At 39.4% G+C, this 19,471-nt stretch overlaps 1 protein-coding gene across 3 annotated transcripts in view; it reads right to left on the minus strand.

Moving 5' to 3' along the window:
• The window catches only part of IL1RAPL2 (interleukin 1 receptor accessory protein like 2), a 578,794-nt gene that overhangs the window by 309,699 nt on the left and 249,624 nt on the right, over positions 1 to 19,471 (minus strand). For all 3 annotated transcript variants that reach the window (XM_072123364.1, XM_072123365.1, XM_072123363.1), the window contains exon 3: positions 2,292 to 2,565. In XM_072123364.1, the coding sequence (XP_071979465.1) occupies positions 2,292 to 2,565 (274 nt within the window). The remainder of the gene's footprint in view (positions 1 to 2,291; positions 2,566 to 19,471) is intronic.

Below are 19,471 nucleotides of genomic sequence, written 5' to 3' on the forward strand. Positions count from 1 at the left end.
ATGCCTAGTGTGTGTGTGACTCATGCCTAGTGTTTGTGTGTGACTCATGCCTAGTGTGTGTGTGACTCATGCCTAGTGTGTGTGTGACTCATGCCTAGTGTGTGTGTGACTCATGCCTAGTGTGTGTGTGACTCATGCCTAGTGTGTGTGTGACTCATGCCTAGTGTGTGTGTGACTCATGCCTAGTGTGTGTGTGACTCATGCCTAGTGTGTGTCAATATTGTGTCAATTTTTTTACATGGTCCCTTGTGTTACATTCATGTCGTGTGACTAGAGTGACATCATTCCAGGTCCTTTAGCCTTCTAACAATAGCAAACTGTCCAATGTATGTGATTACATGAAATCACAGCAGCTTCCATGGAGAATGGAGAGGAAAGTTTGCTATTATAAAGAGGCTAAAGTTCCTGAGATTATGTCACTCTGGTCACATGACAACAACTTTGACCGGTAAGGAGGCATAAGGCATGGGGAGGGTTAGATGGAAAAGGCCGGTCGAGCAGGACAGCCCCCCCCCCCTGATGCCAGGGAATATAAGATAAAAGGTGATTTCTGTTGATCTAAGCGCAACAATTTTTAGCTAAAAGAAGGGTGTCAGTCAGGTATTAAAGATCTATACGAACCGGTCACTGGCTGTATATGTGCATATGTGGTGACTGGTTCCCTTTAAAGCCATTCAGGGTTATGGGTATCTATCCGTTCAGGGGGTATATATAAAAACAATAAATTGACCTTGGAGGTAGGAGGCAGAGTTTGGTATCATTGGAGTGATTTTTAAAAAAAATATTTGACAAGTATATTTTTCATTTCGTGATCCAATGTGCTTTTCCAGAAATATTCCCCCATCCAGGCCTTTTTGTTACACCCAGTATATGATAATAACGAAAGCCTAAGCCCAATAACATGTCCCTTAATTTCAGTGGACTTTTAATGCTTTTCATTATTGTCCATTTGCACCATATGTGTTTGCATCAGTCAATTTTTAGCATTCACTAAAATGGAAATAATGGAATGAAACTAGAAAAAAAAAATTAATAAAAAATAAAGTCAGTGTTTCATAGGACTAGAGGGGTTATTTAGCAATTTCCAGGACAATTAATGCAACCTAGTTTCAGACCTGAATCGAAGCTGATGAATAATTTGGCAAAACTCCAGCCAAGTGAGTCTTAAATGATTCACTCAACTCTAATCTTATTCTCTTTATTGTTTTTTTTTTTTTTTATATATATTAAAAATTTAGAGAAGCAGATTTTCTATTGCGGTTTAAAAACTAGACAGAGTTGAACTAGATGTACAGTCAATCTTGAGCCTGATTCAAAGTGTCTAATAATGCTAAATGGTACATGCACAGAATAGTTTTTTTCTCAAGTGATATGGACGTTTTTTTCTGTAGCTTTTTCATGGCTCCATGTATTGCTATGGGCTCATGCACACAGCCATGGATTTGGGAAAAAAAACTCAGACTGGGTCCTATTCTTGGCCATATTTGCATCTCCCATAGTATGTGGCTGTGAAAAATATGGATGACACATGCTGTGTCATCTGTGTGCCGTCCGTATATGCGAACCACTTGCTAGGTGACATAACTGCGTGACAATTTAAAAAGTTGAGATAATCCACTGACATAATTTGCCAGTTTTTTGCGGCTATGCACAAACAGAAGATATACAGATGACATTTGGAAGGTTTTTGTGGCCATATGGCTCAGACACACAGGCCAAAAAATGGCCAATAGAGTTCTAGCAAAAATAGTGCAGAGGAGGCTACAGTTTAAGTTGCTGCCATCTAACTCTGTACCTTGTATCTGCAGACGCTTTCTTCAGAACACCCCTTTTGTCATATAAAAAGAAGATAAAAGTAAAGTTCAGTCATTTAAAGGACATCTACCATCAGGATTATGGATTATAAACCAAGTACACTTACATGCTGGTGTGTGCCCCTTTTGTCAGGATCGGCACTTATTTAAGATTTATATGCATTTGTTTTTATGAAAAAAGGCTTCAAAATGAGCCTAAGAGAGCTCCATGCTCCATAGAACTCAATGGAGCCTGGAGCCCCTCACGCTCATTTGCATAGGTTTTAAAGCATATTTTAATAGAAATTGAGGGCATAAGAAGTTAAAAAAGAGCAGATCCTGATAAAGGGGGCACACACCAGAATGTTAGTGTATTTAGTTTATAATCCATGATCCTGAAGGTAGATTTCCTTTAAGAGATTTTGACACAAATTGCTACATATTTTAGTTCTAAACTAAAAAGTATCGCCCTAAGTTCTCCAATGAACTGTAACTTACCTCAGAACACATGTGTAGAATCCACTGTCTTCTACCTCAGCTGAATGAATCCATAGAGAATCATCGTCCTTACTCATTCGAGCCACAGAAAATAAAATTGGTTCTTCCAAATCCCCTTTGGTCTTGTACCACATAAGGCGAAGTCCTGCGCTCTGAGCCATGGTGTAATTAGTCCTGATATAACTGTAGAACAGCGCACATTTCACTCGCACAGGTTCTCCAGCCAGGGACATATAGGTGTTTAGATCCACAGACCAGTCAATGCAGCCATCCGCTATAAGAATTGTAGAAAGAAATGTCATTTAAAAGGGTTGTATTGTTAGTATCATGTCGGAAGGCAAAAAAAAGTGGAAATTATATTCTGTATAGGATGCACTTGAAAAACAATATATATAATATAATATTCAAAAATGATAGTTGTAGTCACATCCAGGACCTGGACATCAGCACAATGTATTGGGCTTCGCTGAATTAGTCCCACACAAACCCAATGCATATCCCTTTTATACTGACCATAAAAGTAGAGGGATATTCCCATTAAAGCTAATTAATGTTATTCTTTTTATGATAAAAATTTATACAATTTTCCAATATACTTTCTGTATCAATTCCTAACAGTTTTTTAGATCTCAGCTTGTTGTCATTCTATTCTATTACTGTCTGTAATATAACTAGCCGTGCACTGTATGACCATGGTCAGATTCCTGTTCACTGGAAGTAAACATAGAAGCTTTTCACAGAATGACAGAAAGCTGAGATCTGGAAAACTGTGAGGAATTAATACAGAAAGTATATTGGCAGACCATATCTGCCATGAGGCGGCGTGAAGACCCTGCCTCAGGCAGCAGTTCGCGAACCCTTTTAGAGGCGGCATTTTGCTGTCGGTAGTACAGACTTACCATTGGCTGGCAAGTCCATACTCCCTGAAAAATCAATTACATCGGCGCTTAAGACAGAGCGGTGCAGCACAGCGCGAATCTATTCTACAAATATCGACATTGATGTTTGTTACTGGATTGAAGAGGCTGAGGAAGCACTTGTTTAGAGCAAAACGGGCGGATGGTGTCCTCACGCATCATCACCAGCTAACAATATAGTGATGAAAGAGCACATCAAGTGAATGCCACTTCTTTTTCCCATATACATTTTTGAAGATTCTCTTGCTCTCAGGCTTAGCATCCCCGAAGTCTCTTGGTTTCCATCCCCCATTAATTGCCTGGTCTTAATAAAGAGAACCTTTCACTACCCCAAACTTATTAACTTTAACATACCAGAAAGTAGGGGCTTTCTCCCTTTCTCAGGGGCACTTTGAACAGTATTCCTAGCCCCAATACGCGCAGCTGAGCTGACCATTCAATGTACCAGCTCGTCAGAGAAGAGGTGCTGCAGCAGGGGTGGGGGTGTATGTATATGCTCATCTTCTCTGACATTGTCCAATCAGCGGTGGACGGTGCAAGATCAGATCTTCCTTAGGCACTGTGAACTTGCAGAGTGGTCTCGCTGTGCTACAGCTAGTGAGACCTCTCTGCCTGCTGCTGTATGCTCCCCGTTCACTCTGATCATTTTGCCTTCCCAGTGAGCGCAGCTGCTTTGTTCCAGCATGATTTTGCGATATTGCTCTGTGCTCTTCTATGTGCCGTTCTATGTTGTAGCGTTCTGAATATAAGGAGTAATCTAGGGAGGAATATCTTCTCTTACACGCTTGCCGCTGATTGGATGAGAAAGGATTGGCATTTACACAGACCCCCACCCCTGCTGCAGCACCTCCTCTATGATGATCCGGTACATTGAATGGTCAGAGAACGGTGCTCATATCTCAGTAACGGTGGGGGTTAGGAATACAATTCAAAGTGCACCTGAATAAGTGAGCATGGCTGTACATTCAGGTATGTTAAAGTTTATAAGTTTGGGGTGGTGAAAGGTCCTCTTTAATGGATGTGTACCCTCGCTGACAGTAGTGCCAGTCTTTTGCTCTATTATGTGGTTGCACTCTCCTTAGACTGATTGGTGAATTCTAAGAGTTGTGTAACACACTGTGTCAATGACTATCCAAAGGACCATCCTTGTTAGGCCCACTCCAGACGACTGTATATGACTAGCGTATGCAGGCTATACAAATGGCAGCTAGCATACAGTCGCCATAGGAGTGCATCGTGCACGTGTGTCACTAAAGTGTGCTGGAAAAAAGATAGAGCGTATTTTGCGTAAGTATGGCAAAGCAGCACACCTCCTTATGCAGAGGGGATGGGTGAAGAGGGATCAGCCCTCCATCGCCCTTGTCGAATGTATGTGACACCCTGGTAGTATACGTTTGTGTGACAGAAGGCTTATAAATATAGATAACCCTTCGATCATTATTAATACTAGGCTACACGAACATTAATGTAAAAGAACCTTTCGTTATAAAGGGAAAACATTAATCTGATACTAAAATAGTTACTTTCCGTTATCACTCTCTGAAAGCCACTGCTTCATTATGCAACTCGTCCAACACACAAAACCAACGACAATCCAAATTTGGAATATAACAAGCATGCAATTATCTAGATGAACATCAAAATGATGTGACATGAACTATATATAAGAATAGTGTGAAGAAAAGCCATATAACGCCGGAGAAATTCAGACGGTAAAGAGAATCTCATTTAGTTACTCCGAGGTGGCAGTGAAATCGAAAAAAGATGTACGTAAAAGATACTGTAAAACTCAGTTTCATATAAGTTTGATCCAGGCGCACTTCTTTTTTTTTTAATGTTAGGGGGATGAGGTTATGTGAATAGAATGGGAGAAGATAAAATAATGGAACAATCAGTACATCAAATCTAGAGGTGTCCTTGACTGTTAAGATCATGCAGCAACTCAGCTGGCAATTAAACCCCAGCAACGTGAAAAAATTGCTCAACAAGTTGACTGTCAGTAAACATAAAAGACAATTCATGGTTTGAACTCACTTAACAACCCGAGGATCTGCATGGTTTATATTCAGCAAATTTAAAGAAATGAATTAATGAAGAGCACTGGGCAGAGTGTGCTTAATCCATTAGGAAATTACTGCCTCATCACACCACATATCTTAGATGCTTTGTGAAAATTTCCTCCAGTAAGAGAGGCAAAGGGGACATGGTTACCACAAAGTAGACCACGAGTTGTCAAAAAATACATGCTTCCGATAGAAAGAAGAACATCCATAGTTCATGTTATTTGTAGAAATGTTCTATAATTTAAGTCTTGTAAAAGGTTTATAAAAAGCTGGGTTCACACCGGGACGGGCCAAGTGTTACAGCCACTACCTCGTCATTTACAAAAATACACAGGAAGTTATGTCCTAATGGCACAAGCCAAATATCATAAAGCAGTGCAGGTCATTTGTTTCAAAAGGGACTAAAGAAGTGGACATTTTACCTGGGTCCAGATATTTAAGGGATGTCACAAGCCCCATTATCACATATGAAGATAACAGTTCTATAGCACATAGTACTTGAAACAAAAAGCTTTTACATAGCTGCCACCAGTAATTTCAGGTCTGTAAATATTGTACTTGCAATTCGCAGTAAACCAAAAATTCTGGGCATCTTTTCTTTCCTGGTATTCTGCCTACATACAACATGAGGTGTGTTTCTGTACAAATTATGACTGGAGATCAAGAACGAAGAATCCACAGGCACAGCACATGTAACATATATAAAATAGCATAACAATGCATTTCACCTTATATAATGATATTGGAACCACTATCTCACACTTGAAACTTTTGCGCTTTGGGTCCCCTCGCAAAACCCCCTATGTTTTTTAGCATCCAGTCCAACTGTAATATTATACTAGAAAAGAAATAAACGCTAAACTTATCAGCCAAAATTTACCACTAAAATGAAGTACAACATGTGGGGGAAAAAAAACAATCTCAGAATCGCTTTAATAAGTACCGTATTTTCCGGGCCATTAGGCGCACTGGAATATAAGGCGCATTAGTCCGATGCGCCTTATATATGTAATAATTCCATATATAAGGCGCATCGGACTATAAGGCGCGGGGTCCGGGGGCGTGGTGGAGGTCCGGGGGCGGAGCGGAGACCCGACGGGACGCGACGCGGAGAAGAGGCGCGGCAACGCGGGGAAGGTGAGTGGGGAAGGTGAGGTGGAGGAGGGCAGCGGACCATACTTACATAGGTCCCCGCTACCGGAGACAGCAGATCTCCAGCGGGAACTGCAGACCACGCGGCAGAAGTTGTTCGTGCCGCGTGGTCTGCAGTTCCCGCTGGAGATCTGCTGTCTCCGGTCTCCGGTAGCGGGGACCTATGTAAGTATGGTCCGCTGCCCAGCGCTATACATAGGGCGCACCGGACTATAAGGCGCACTTTGGATTTCCAAGGAAATCCAAGGCTTTTAAGTGCGCCTTATAGTCCGGAAAATACGGTAACAGTGTTCAAAAGTTATAACCATATAAAGCTGTGCAAGTCTGAATCCAAAAAATGGGGCTGAGCCTTAAGCTACAAAATGGCTGCGTCCTTAAGGGGTTAAGGAGCATTTGCAGATTATCACAGCAATGTTAATTGAACAGTTCAAAAAGATAATTCTGCTAATTGAGTATAAACTTTTTTCAATGATCAATTTGTCAATGAATTGAAATAGAAAAACAGCAGCATTTGTCCCGTACAACATATGAAGTCAATTTTTAAAAAAAAGTTCTTAAAATGAATTTTCATGTATAATCATATTTTATGCAGTGAGCTACTTTTGTGTGATTTCCATTTAATGAGACTAGTGGGGGATGACTGGAGGGGGCCTGGATCAAATTGTTTTCTTTCTAGTAATCCAATATTTTAAAATACTTCCTGTCATAAGGAAATCACCACCATACCGTAAACTATTGTACTGGATGAAATTAGAAGTGGATCCTAAAATCTTTTTATTTCTCCCTAGATATAGCTATTATGTCACACGTCCCAAACACTTCCAGAGACAAACCGCCTCAACATGAAATGTTACTTTGTTTTCTTTGACCTTGATTGGAGAAGGTTGATTTATAATTCATATGTCCTTTAGGCTACAGGAAAGCAGAGATCCTTGATAAAGAGATGTTGTACCCTCATCTCATTCATCAACCTTTATAATGACCTTGGGGGTCTAAGAAAGAGTGTTGTTAAAAGAAAAAAAAAAAGATGTGTCAATATGGAACTTCTACTTAATAGAAAGATTGCATACGAAACATTTGGGCCAAGTGAAAAACTAAGCAACTCAGTTTTTCATTGTTGGGAATACTCTGCCAATGTATTAATGAGTATAAAGTAGTAGATGATAAGGTTTACATGTCATAGCAAGGGGGTTATGTCATTGGGCAGCCTTGATACCATTGTGAACAATAGAATATAGAGTCATATAATCAGTGTCATCCACTTAATGATGGATTATAATAAAGGTGGTTTAAGTGGTAGCCTAGGGCCTAAGCCATCTAGGAGGCCCAGGGCAACCCAAAGCACCCACCAAATTTTATATGGCCAAGGACCTTAACCCCTGAAATCCTTGCTCTTGCATCCATGCTCTCAATTCACATGCACACAAGAGCCATTTCATAAGATTTGGTGGGTTGTTTGGACGCTAGCCTGGGACTCAAGGACTTCCAAACCGCATATTGAAAGTAGGCAGTAGGGATGTATGGTTTATTCCACAAGAAGCTCGATTCTAGTACCATATTTAGGAAGTATAGGATCTATAATATTCATACAGCCCAGGGTCCGTGGTAGTCTTAATTTTCCTCTGGTGTTCAGCTCATTTCTAGGGGCATCTTTTAACTAAAAGGTATTGCTCAAAGTAGACATTACCTTTAAGGCTCTAGCAGCCTGAGCTGAGAAATGATTGAGGAGGTCATTAATTCAGTCTGTGGAAAAGAACATTAAATCATACTCCATTTCATCTGTCCTCTCTGAAGGAGCCCAACTTTGGGGAAGGGAAAAACGAGGGACATTCTGATAAATATAGAGTCTAATTAGTCTATAAACATGGAAACATATCCTAATATGTTTAATTTCATAATTGTGCGGGTGATAATAGTAACCAATATCATATACTTCAAAAAGTACAGCAGCTTCTCCGTGGCTATTTTCTGTTCTTCCTCCTGTAGTGAGCAGTGTACAGGCGGTCCCCTACTTAAGGACACCCGACTTACAGACAACCCATAGTTACAGACGGACCCCTCTGCCCACTGTGACCTCTGGTGAAGCTCTCTGGATGCTTTAAAATAGTCCCAGATTGCAATAATCAGCTTAAAATTGTCTGTAATGAAGCTTTATTGATAATTCTTGGTCCTATTACAGCAAAAAAATTTGAAACTCCAATTGTCACTGGGGCAAAAAAAAAAAATTGTCGGGAACTACAATGATAAAATATACAGTTTCGACTTACATACAAATTCAACTTAAGAACAAACCTACAGTCCCTATCTTGTATGTAACCCGGGGACTGCCTGTATCTGGAAGCCTTGAGAGCTTCCTCCAGTTCAGACAGGTAAAGAGGCAAAAGATTAAAGGGGTTGTCTAGGATTTAAAAATGTTATATATTTATGGCTTGGTAGCTATTACAAAAAGAATAAATCACTTCAGCTCCTCCATCTCTCACATTCACCCACGGTACTGTCCATCACAGTTGGGTCTCTGTTTTCAGAGGCTGGAAGTACCATCCCAACCACAGACTCCTACAGCCTGAGTTTAGGCTATAAATGGAGACACGGAAGTGATTTAGTATTAGGAGCGCTGGAGGAGGTTTTGATGTTTTTATAGTCCCGCAAAGCTGTATATAACTTTAAAATCTCAGACAACTCCATTAACTCTATCCATATCTAAATAATATTTAACTTGATAATTTAACTCTCTGAAATGAGTAAACTGTATAATGACAACATTGAGTACAGACAAGTGGAGTGGACTGACAGAAATGGCCTTATACTAAATGTAGAAAATACCAAAGAAGTTGTATTGGATTCAAGGAAGAAGGGGAAGGAGGTACTTCCAGTGCCTATTGAAGACCTGGACATTGAATTTGTATATAACCTGCAAATACCTGGGGATTCTTATGGATGACGACCCATTTCCCATCTGTTCTTCTTGAGGAAATTAAGATCATTCATCCACTCCAGCAAAATGTTAAAAATGTTCTATGACACTGTGATTGCCAGCATTATTCACTATTACATTCTGTGGTGGCAATGCGAGATCTATGGATCTAACCAAACTAAAAGAAAATTGGGCGTAGAGCTCAAGGCATAATCAGCATACCACTGAAATCACTAGAGGATGTCTCTGAAGAGAGGTGATCACCAAATTCACATCATTAATAGAAAACACACCTCACCTCTGATCAGTAATCAGAAAAGCGACATAAGTGACCAATACAACAGATCAGGAGCCGCACTATACACAAACCTTTTCCTTTTCGAAAACTGTAGAACAAGAAACTGCTCCTTAAACATGATATAATATAAAAAGAATGCCTTGCCCCCTCGTGTAATTTGTTTGTAAATGCCATGGCTAAAATGTACAAATCAATTTCCTACCAGATCAATAAAAGTTGTATCGTATTGTAAAGTTACAGGACAGAAAGCGGATTTACACCAACTGCTTACATAAGGAAGGGCAGTGAAATAATAAGTACAAGGGAACAGATTTCTTTAATAAAGTATATTACAAAGTTTATTAGCAGCTTATACAATTTTATTGAAAGTTTAATTTGTTAGGAAATTAGTTATATCCAGCATGTATCTTTAGTATACAAATAAACTAAAAAACTACTATATTCTATGCAGCTTAATGCAGATGACTCTTTGCTGTACTGCTGTAAACTTTTACCCACTGTGTAACCCAGTTAGATGTAAAAAAAACATTTACAAAAACAAAAAAATATATATGTACTTTTTTATGTACAGGCAGTCCCCTACTTAAGAACACCCGACTTACAGACGATGCCTAGTTACAAACACACCTCTGGATGCTGGGAATTTACTGTAGTTCAGCCGTAGGCTACAATAAACAGCCATAACAGTTATTAAAGGTGTCTAATTAAGCTTCATTGTTAATCCTGCTTTTTATGACAATCCAACATTTTTAAAATCCAATTGTCACAGAGACCAAAAGGTTTTTTGATGGGGTTACAATTATAAAATATACAGTTCCAACTAACATACAAATTCAACTTAAGAACAAACCTACAGAACCGATCTTGTACATAAGCCAGGGACTGCCTGTACAAATATTTTCAGATTGGTAACACTATGTATATTCATAAAGATGTCAATGCTTTCAGCCAACATTCAGAGTCACTAAAGAGAGATAAAAATTTAGATTCTTACAAACAAAGGTGCCATGTAAATGAGCTAATTTGTTTCTGCAGTTTACTTAATTTAGCCTAAATGAAGAATTTAGATTTTTGTCACAAGTGTCAAATAGGATGTAATATAACAGCTGCCGTCTCCGTTGTAGCACCCAACAAAGAATATATAATTTATTAGGTTTCATATAATACAATAAGAGACATCTTATTGATTTAGTTGCCTTGTCAACATCTGGGCTTTCAAACCTGTGCTTTGAATTACCTTTGTTATTGGCTTACAGAACTACGGTACACTTCCTCCTCAAGTAAACAAAACATAGTGGAGAACCTTAACAAAATCTATGCTGGACATGACCCCGAGGAGAGGAGATGCCCTGCACCTCAGTGGTGGGTACATTGTTCTCTAAGGTGAAAGTGAATTTAAAAGTTGTTCCAAATTTTATTATTTCCCTCTTGCCCTAGGATGACAACAATGGGACAACATTTACTCATGATAATGTGGGTCTGATCTCTCAAATAAATGGAATGACAGGCTGAACATATATTATTATCCATTTAAGGTCTATTGGAGTGCAGGAAGTTGCCAAGCACAAAACTTGTACAGTGGAAAAAACAGTATTTAGTCAGCCACCATCTGTCAATAACAGAGGGTCTTCTTAGTACTTTGTTGTATATCCTTTGTTGGCAATGGCAGAGGTAAAAAGTTTTCTGTAAATTTTCACTTGGTTGGCACACACTGTTGGCCCATTCCTCCATACAGATGCCCTCTAGAGCAGTGATGTTTTAGGGCTGTTGATCGGCAACACACACTTTCAACTCCCTCCAAAGGTTTTCTATGGAGTTGAGACATGGAGACTGGCTAAGCCATTACAGACCTTCCCTCGGTCTTCCCAGCCTTGTGAAGGTCTACATTTTTTTTCTGGTGTCCTTCGACAGTTCTTTGGTCTAATAGACCATAGTGGAGTTTGGAGTCTGACTGTTTGAGGTTGTGCAACAGGAGCCATTCCTACAGGTAATGAGTGGAGGACATAAGAGCCTCTTACAGATGAAGTTAAATCAGACAGTGTGAGTTTCTGGATTTGTTTTCACATTTTGTCTCTCATAGTTGAGGTCTACCTATGGGGTCAATTACAGGCCTCTTGTCTTTTTAAGTTGGAGAACTTTTGGTGGCTGACTTAATTTGCAATAAATGCAATAAATAGGCAATAAATGGGGGTGCTACCAATATCCATGTGCTATGCTTTGTAACACTCCCATATTACTGAGTGGAGCGACAGGGTACATGCTTGACCCACCACTCCATCAGATGAAACCTTCATTTTCATGTTAAGATTCCCACAAAATGGATAGTGGAAAACAATAGCAATAGACACTTCATGTGTCCAGTATATACGGTAAGTACCTCCCTATTTCACATATATTTTCTGTTCACTTTGCTTTTTAATGTGCAATTGACCAAACATGCCCATTGATACTATAAGTTATTTAACATTTTTTATTTTAAAGTGTCAATATTTTACACTGGATACTTTACCAGCACCCTAGATTTATTAATTTGTTATGGTCACTATGAATATTCTTTCTTGTATGCTAAATATGGCCATCAACATTTCTTGGTGTCATCATCTAGTTTATAATATGATTAAAAAATAAAGAAAAAATGATTGGGATACGCTGAATAAGAAGAGATGTGACCAGGGTGCAGTCCTTCCTGCCACTAGGAACCATTGATGAAGCACATTTCATTGCTATGTGAAGTGATGCCTGCTCCTTATACTGTGAAGGGCTACAAATTTTCACTTGGTAATTGCAGTCTTTCAGGCTGTAATAAAAATATATGCCTGGCTGCTCATCTATCTAGTAAGTGACACAGGGTACAGTAAATCACTCTCATCTATTACAACTGGGATACAGTTTGTTAAGCCGGAACTCTAGTAATAAGGAGGTATATCGTGGTCATGTATCCTGGTCAGGAGTTTAATGAGGACTCCGCTTAACGCTTTCTCAGGGTGAATTCTTGCAGTCATGATTTTGCGTTCTATGACACTGCAGAACGTATACTTTATGTTGTACACTAGCTTTCATTTAGAGGGGCTTATTACTATTGCGTTGGGTTGCCATACATTATACATGAACAGTTAGACTATGTCACCTACAAATTGAGGGTTTTGCCATTTTCTAATACATGTTTTATTTTGTTATAATAGTGTTTTTAGCATTCGGTTTCTGTACATTGTTGAGCATGGAGGTCACTGGGCAGGGAGGTTAGTAGAACAATTGTGGCATCAACAATTAGATTACCGGATCCACCATTCACAAGTTATACTTTATTGTTATCCTTCTTTCGAATGAGATGACCTGTGAATGTGACCACAATGGTCAACTGTGAAATCTCTGCAGAATTATGTCTTCCTAGAAAAAACAGCCAGAAACCCAGTAAAATTTTATGGGAGGGGGAAGAGGGAGTCAAAGCAGCTAAGTTTCCTCAAGGACCCCAGCGCTGCGAGGGCAGCACGGTGGCTTACAGCCTTGCAGAGCTGGGGAGCTGAGTTCAAGTTCCAGGGTCAACAACTGCAAAGACTTTGTATGTTCTCTCCGTGTTTGCGTGGGTTTCCTCCGAGTCTTACGGTTTCCTCCCACACTCCAAAACATACTGGTAGGTTGATTAGATTGTGAGCCCCATTGGGAACATGGACTGATTTGGCAACTCTGTGCAGCACTGCAGAATCTATGTGCACTATATAAAGGAATTATTATTTATTTATTAAGCCACTGTGCTGATGAAGACAACTCCTCGAATCAGACATCATTGGATTTACAGTAAGTGATAGCAGTACACATAAGCTCACAGTTCTGCACTCAATGCTCAATATCTTTTACGGAGCTTGATTCTATTTTTATTCACTGAACTGTACTCATCCCAGTTATGGTGCTGTATTTTTTCTTTTACTGTTCTGGTGCTGTTTTGATGTACTGATTCTGTTGCTGTAATTATATACAAACTCGGTTTTAGTATTTGCCTTTCTTCTGGTGGTATATATGTGTAGGACTTGGTTATGGGGCTGTATTTATCGTATGATCTTTGCTCTGGTGTATTTATCCTTTTGGATCTATACAGTTAATGCAATATTTTAGTATTTATGGGTTGCTAAGGGGACTGTATAAGTTTATATATGAGATAATATGTTAGTTAACTACGTTGTTTGAATGTTGATTTGAATAGTATATTAAGATAACGTGAATTTTAAATATTGGAACAGTTGATTAAAGTAGGTAGCATTTTTTGCTTGTGCCCTGCAATGGGACAGACTGTAGAAAGTCTGTTGCTAAAAATAATCCAATAGTGATCTATTAAAAGATGGTTGAAATTTGAGGAACACTTCAAGAAATGTTACCACCCAGCAAATGAGAAAAAGTAACCATATAAAAGATCTAATATGATGAGCTTGGAAAGTTGGACTTGACCTATTCTTGACTTTATATATTCAGAAGTGGCAGCCATCAGACTGCTTATTAGCTTCCACATTACTAAAAAGTAGTATCAAAACCAATCTAGTACACTCTTCACACCCATAGGATTTGTGTCATACAAAAGACAGGTCTTCTTTAAGGAAATTCTGCTTGGAGACTGTGGTGACCTAGAGGTCCACCATCACAGGTGCTATATCACATCATAATCCAGGCTCGGAGATAGGCCACTAGTTTAACTACAGCAATATAAAAGAAGTGCAGTATTTCCAGCTGTCAGTTGACTACATCTCTCCTGAGATTGTGCATATTGTCATCTGAAGTTAACCATGCACTGCAGGAGACATCTGGATTACAACCAGAGGGAAAATGGCTGCATACGTTCCCAAACCAATTCCTTGTAAATTGCATGAGCTAAAATGTCATAGAAATAAACCTGCGAGGCTTTAAAATATTCTGTACTATTTATACCTCTGTGCACTAATCATTTTCTTCAAGAATTTACTCATGTGACTTAGATGGAGGAAAAGAAAATAATTCCGCTCGGAGTCATAAAAGGCAGGAAAGATAAATTTGCAGATGTGTGTCAGGTAAATCTAGAATCATAGTAAATCAGTTCACTGCACATTCATTTGTGGGATGTGGTAAATGGCTCTATGCAGAACATCAGGATGTGACAATATTGTGTACACTATATATAAAGTATGCTTGAATATATGCATCTCAGAGAACCCTCACAAATAGTGTGTGGCATAACACATGCAAGAGGGACAAAGATAGATCCAACACCAAGTGTGTATGATTCCTGTCTCACAAACAACTACAAATTTGGAACACACACTAGAAAGTAATGAAAGAAAAAGTCACATTTTTATAACAATCAATATGAATATGCATCCATCACAAACAGAAAAAGAACATCTCCACAATATCTACAACTCGAAAAGAGGACCAATCATGGGCTTCTGGAAAATATCAAGCACAGGTTAAAAACAAGAAACCCTTCCCCTAACATGACCACTCGGTAACAAAAAACGCTACTTGAAAAAAATATCAGATTGTATCCAAATTTATATATAATATAGTATGTTAAAAGAATACCTGTCGGTAGGAGGGTGTCAAAGGGAACCAGTTTGTAGGAAACGCTCCAATGTGGGCTCCCTCTGCTAATGTTAATATGTCACAATCTTCTTATAGTATGTGTAGCCTTTTTGGCTGTACAAAGACGCACTCTGGCCACAGGAAGTTTTCATCTTCCTGCTTACACTCTCAGGCCTCATGCACATGAACATAAGGGGCCGTGATCTGGCCGTACAATTTGCAGACAGATCACAGTCCTCATAGATATCTATGGCACCCGGTCTCACTGCACCATGAGTGAGAAATGAAAAATATAGGACATGTCGCCGGCCACTATTCTTTGGAGAGGGGAGGGGTAAGGAGCGCTCACTCCTCCTCTCTCCTGAATCCGGCTGGATGCTCACGGCCCGGGAGAGCATCCAATTGTGTGCATGAAGCCTTAACCAGAAAGGACATTTTATTGGACCCAACCCTCTCCACTCCTTAGAATCTTCCATCTAAATCTACACGGACATATACATTTTTTGGCTGTATGTATTTCTATGGGCTCATGCATGGTTTCCACATCCCTGTGTGTTCTCATACTGTCCGAGCAAGTCCTATTCCTGAATGTGTTTGCGGCTTGGACAGTCTTTTCTTCTGTCTTGGGTGTGAGAGAGCCCTTGCTATTTATGTGCTCCATGCCTTGGATTAGGATCATGGTGGTTCTCTTAGGTTGCATGCACAAATATTCACTGCAGATATTTCCAGATTTTTTTTTACATTTGGTTATAGACTTTAACCCTTCCATTGAAATAAGTAACATCTACAATGAAAATTTACACGAGACATTAATACATTGTAGACTGTAATATCCACAAGGGACAGTACGTCAATTCTCATACAGAAACAAATCTACATGGCGTTTGCATTTGCTGTGTATTATCATAGAAAATCCTCACAATCTCCCAATGTTTGCAGCCTCAGCTGTAGTCATGGTCAGTCCTGGGTAAAGCTAAAGATTTGGTGAGAATGAGGAAGATTTTCTCTGTCCTTAAAGGGGTTGACTACTTTACTTCATGTTTCTTGTAATATGCGGGAGACAGGATATTATTGTATGTCATTTACTAATATACATCTATTAATAGTTTTCCTCCCCTTTCTTTTACCTCAACAGCCAGATATTCCTGACCATAAAATGGCTGCAAACTGAGAGTCATGTGATCTCTAACTGGTGAATTTTAATGGAAAGTTAAGAGATCACATGACCCTCCATCTGCAGCCATGTATATAGGTAAATTACACACACATTACACGGAACATGAGGTAAAGTAGCCAACCCCTTTTAACAATGGGAAGCCGCACCTGGAATCCGTTACACGTAAAACAAATTGTGGCAACATTAAAACACACTGTGCACCGTACCCTTCAGAAACCTATGAAGCACAGTTAACCAATCTCAATTTCTGCTGAGATTGTGAAAAGCCTAATGCATTACATAAACATCTACAACTTTTAATTATGTATGTTGACGCAGCTTAGAGAATATTTATTCCGTTTTAGGCAAATATTATCTTTCCCGTTTGGAGCTCAGCTTTATTACTGCTGCAATTCGAGATGGAATATCACCTGACTTATTATAGGTTTTGCATGATTTGCCACAGTAATATGATGGGCTCACCAATGCCATTTCAGCCTGTAATGAAATATATGTAGAACATATTATTTAACAGGTTTCCATATGGCCATCCTGTTTATCTGCTGCCAAGTAATATGATATAGCTATCACCGTGTTTGATGTACCAGGGCTAAGCCTGTCACAAGTCGGTTTCTTTTCTACGCCTTGATATCTCACCGATTACCTGACATCTAAGCAGATTTCATGATGCTGCCTCTTCCCTGTTGTAATATTTTAAGCAAACCAGATAGGTTTTATTCTTTAACTGAAAGTGGGATATGATAGAAAGAAATAGAGTTCTATGACATATACGGTTAAAGGATTTGCACAGGGATTTCTCTAAAAAAAAACAAGCACAATAAATCTTGACACGACCCTTAGGAGAAAAAAATTAGGGCCCTACTTATATTGTCCAGCTGTCCCTGCATCAGTGTATGTATACAGAAGGTTAAACTGGTTGGCCACTCTTTTACATAAGTTGCCAGTGTATTTTTACTACCTTGTAGATAATCTCTGAATGTTCATCAAGTGATGGTTCTGCAATTTACTATTAGGCTACATTCACACAGTGTATGCCCGCTGTACCGTAGTGCGGCGGGCTTACATTGACGTTGCGGAGAGGAACAAGGGATGAGTGCAGCTCAGCCCCACCGCTCTCCATAGGAGTATACAGTGCACGGTACCGTATTAGGTAGAAAGATAGGACATGTGCTATCTTTCTATGGGCTAAGGAGCTGTACCGTGCAGTACGTGCATTGCTTCTTCTGCAGCTCTGCTAAATAGGAGGAGCTGCAGAAGAAGAAGCATGGTTATGTACCTTGCTCCCTTTCCTCTCCCAGTCTAAGGCTACATGCACACTGCCGTTGCCCGACGTACCGTAGCACGCGGGCACACGGCAGCACGCGGGGAGAGGAGGAGGAGAGCGCTGCTCACCCCCGCCCCCCTCCATAGGGATAAATGGCGCACGGCGCCGTATTACGGGAAAAGATAGGACATGTCCTATCTTTTTCCTGGGTACGGAGTGGTACGGTGCCGCACATGTGCTGCCCCGTACCGCTCCCGTAGGGCGCCTTGAGCCCATAGAATTGTATGGGGGACGTATATCGGCTGTATATACATCGGCCGTATATACTTCCCCCATACATGTGTGTGAATGCAGCCTCAGTATGGATGGACTGTGAGAAGAGAGAGAGAGTGTGACATCTCATGGATGTCCTGGAGCAGAGAAAAAGGTGAAAGCTGTGTTTGTATTCAGAGGGCAGCATGCAGAGAATAGAGAAAGTTGCAGCTTTTAACCTCTTAAGGACACAGTCCTTTTTTGTTTTTGCAATTTTCACTCCCGCTTTCAAAATCCTATATTTTTCTGATTTTTCAAAATAATAAATGTTTTTAATATTACATACCGTGTACTAGGAAGCTGGAAAAAATATTCCAAATGTAGTGAAATTGACCAAAAAAACACATTTGCGACATTTTCTTTTAGGCCCTGTTTTTGTATTTCACTGTGCTCTCGAAATGACACCTCCATGTTTCAGTAAATTTAAAAAAATTTGTAAAAAAAAAAAAATCTTCATGTTATAATATTCTGAGACCAATAACTTTTTATATACTCACATGTTTAGAGCCGTGTATGGCATCATTATTTGTGGGATGAGATTACATTTTCATTGTTACCATTATGGGCAATGTACAAACATTTGATCGCTTTTTATTAAATTTCTATGTGTCGAAAACAGCAAAAAAGTGGTGTTTTGGACATTTGGGCGCTATTTTCTGTTACAGGGAGCACTGGCAGAAATAACTGTTTTTAAATATTGATAGATTGGGACTTTTGGGACATGACCTTGCATAACATTTTTCTGTGATCCAGTGAAAGGTGTGCAATCCATGTGATCAGGGCAATATACGGGCCCATTTCCACAGGCTGCACATGAACCAGCCATGTATACAACAGGTGTAATACAATTATGTCTTTTCACTCCCCTCACACAAGATATTTGCACCACAGACTTTCGATAATATAACCAATCACTAATCACCAATTATGTTTCAACAGTATAAAGCTGTAAAAAAGCAGGCCTCATATGAGATTCTCACCATGTTTATTAGAAGCTGGAACTACGACACCCCCCAATCTGGCCTGGACGATGGTGGGAACATGTTAGGAAATTATATTTTGCCAATCACTTCCTATTTCTAAGGGGTTCACATAAGAGGGTTTTTCCACTTTTTCTCCTTACTCTAATTATTTAATGATCACCAAAATATATGTACTTCTAAATATAAATAACGGCACCAATAAAAGTACCAAGCAGCATATAAAGCTAGTTTGCTAGCCTGAAGTTCACTTAATGGGCTTTTGTGTCACATAACTTTACGACAGTAAAAGCGAAATGTGCCGTAAAAAAAAACAAATAAACTGCTGCAGATAAAAAGCCACAATTGTCTCACATGTTAAGTAGTAATATGCACACATTACTAGAAATGCTTGCAAAAGAAGAGCCTTTGCTTTCAAAACGTAGAGTTATTTTCATAGGGCTATGTTATAAGCTTACATCTTAAAGGGGTTGTCCATCATAAAAAAAAAAAACATGACTATTTTCTTTATTAATCAACGTTACTCTTTGCAAGAAAGATCCTGCAGGATTGGAGCTCA

This window comes from Engystomops pustulosus, chromosome 9 (genome assembly GCF_040894005.1).
Source record: "Engystomops pustulosus chromosome 9, aEngPut4.maternal, whole genome shotgun sequence".
In the NCBI taxonomy this organism is placed as follows: domain Eukaryota; kingdom Metazoa; phylum Chordata; class Amphibia; order Anura; family Leptodactylidae; genus Engystomops; species Engystomops pustulosus.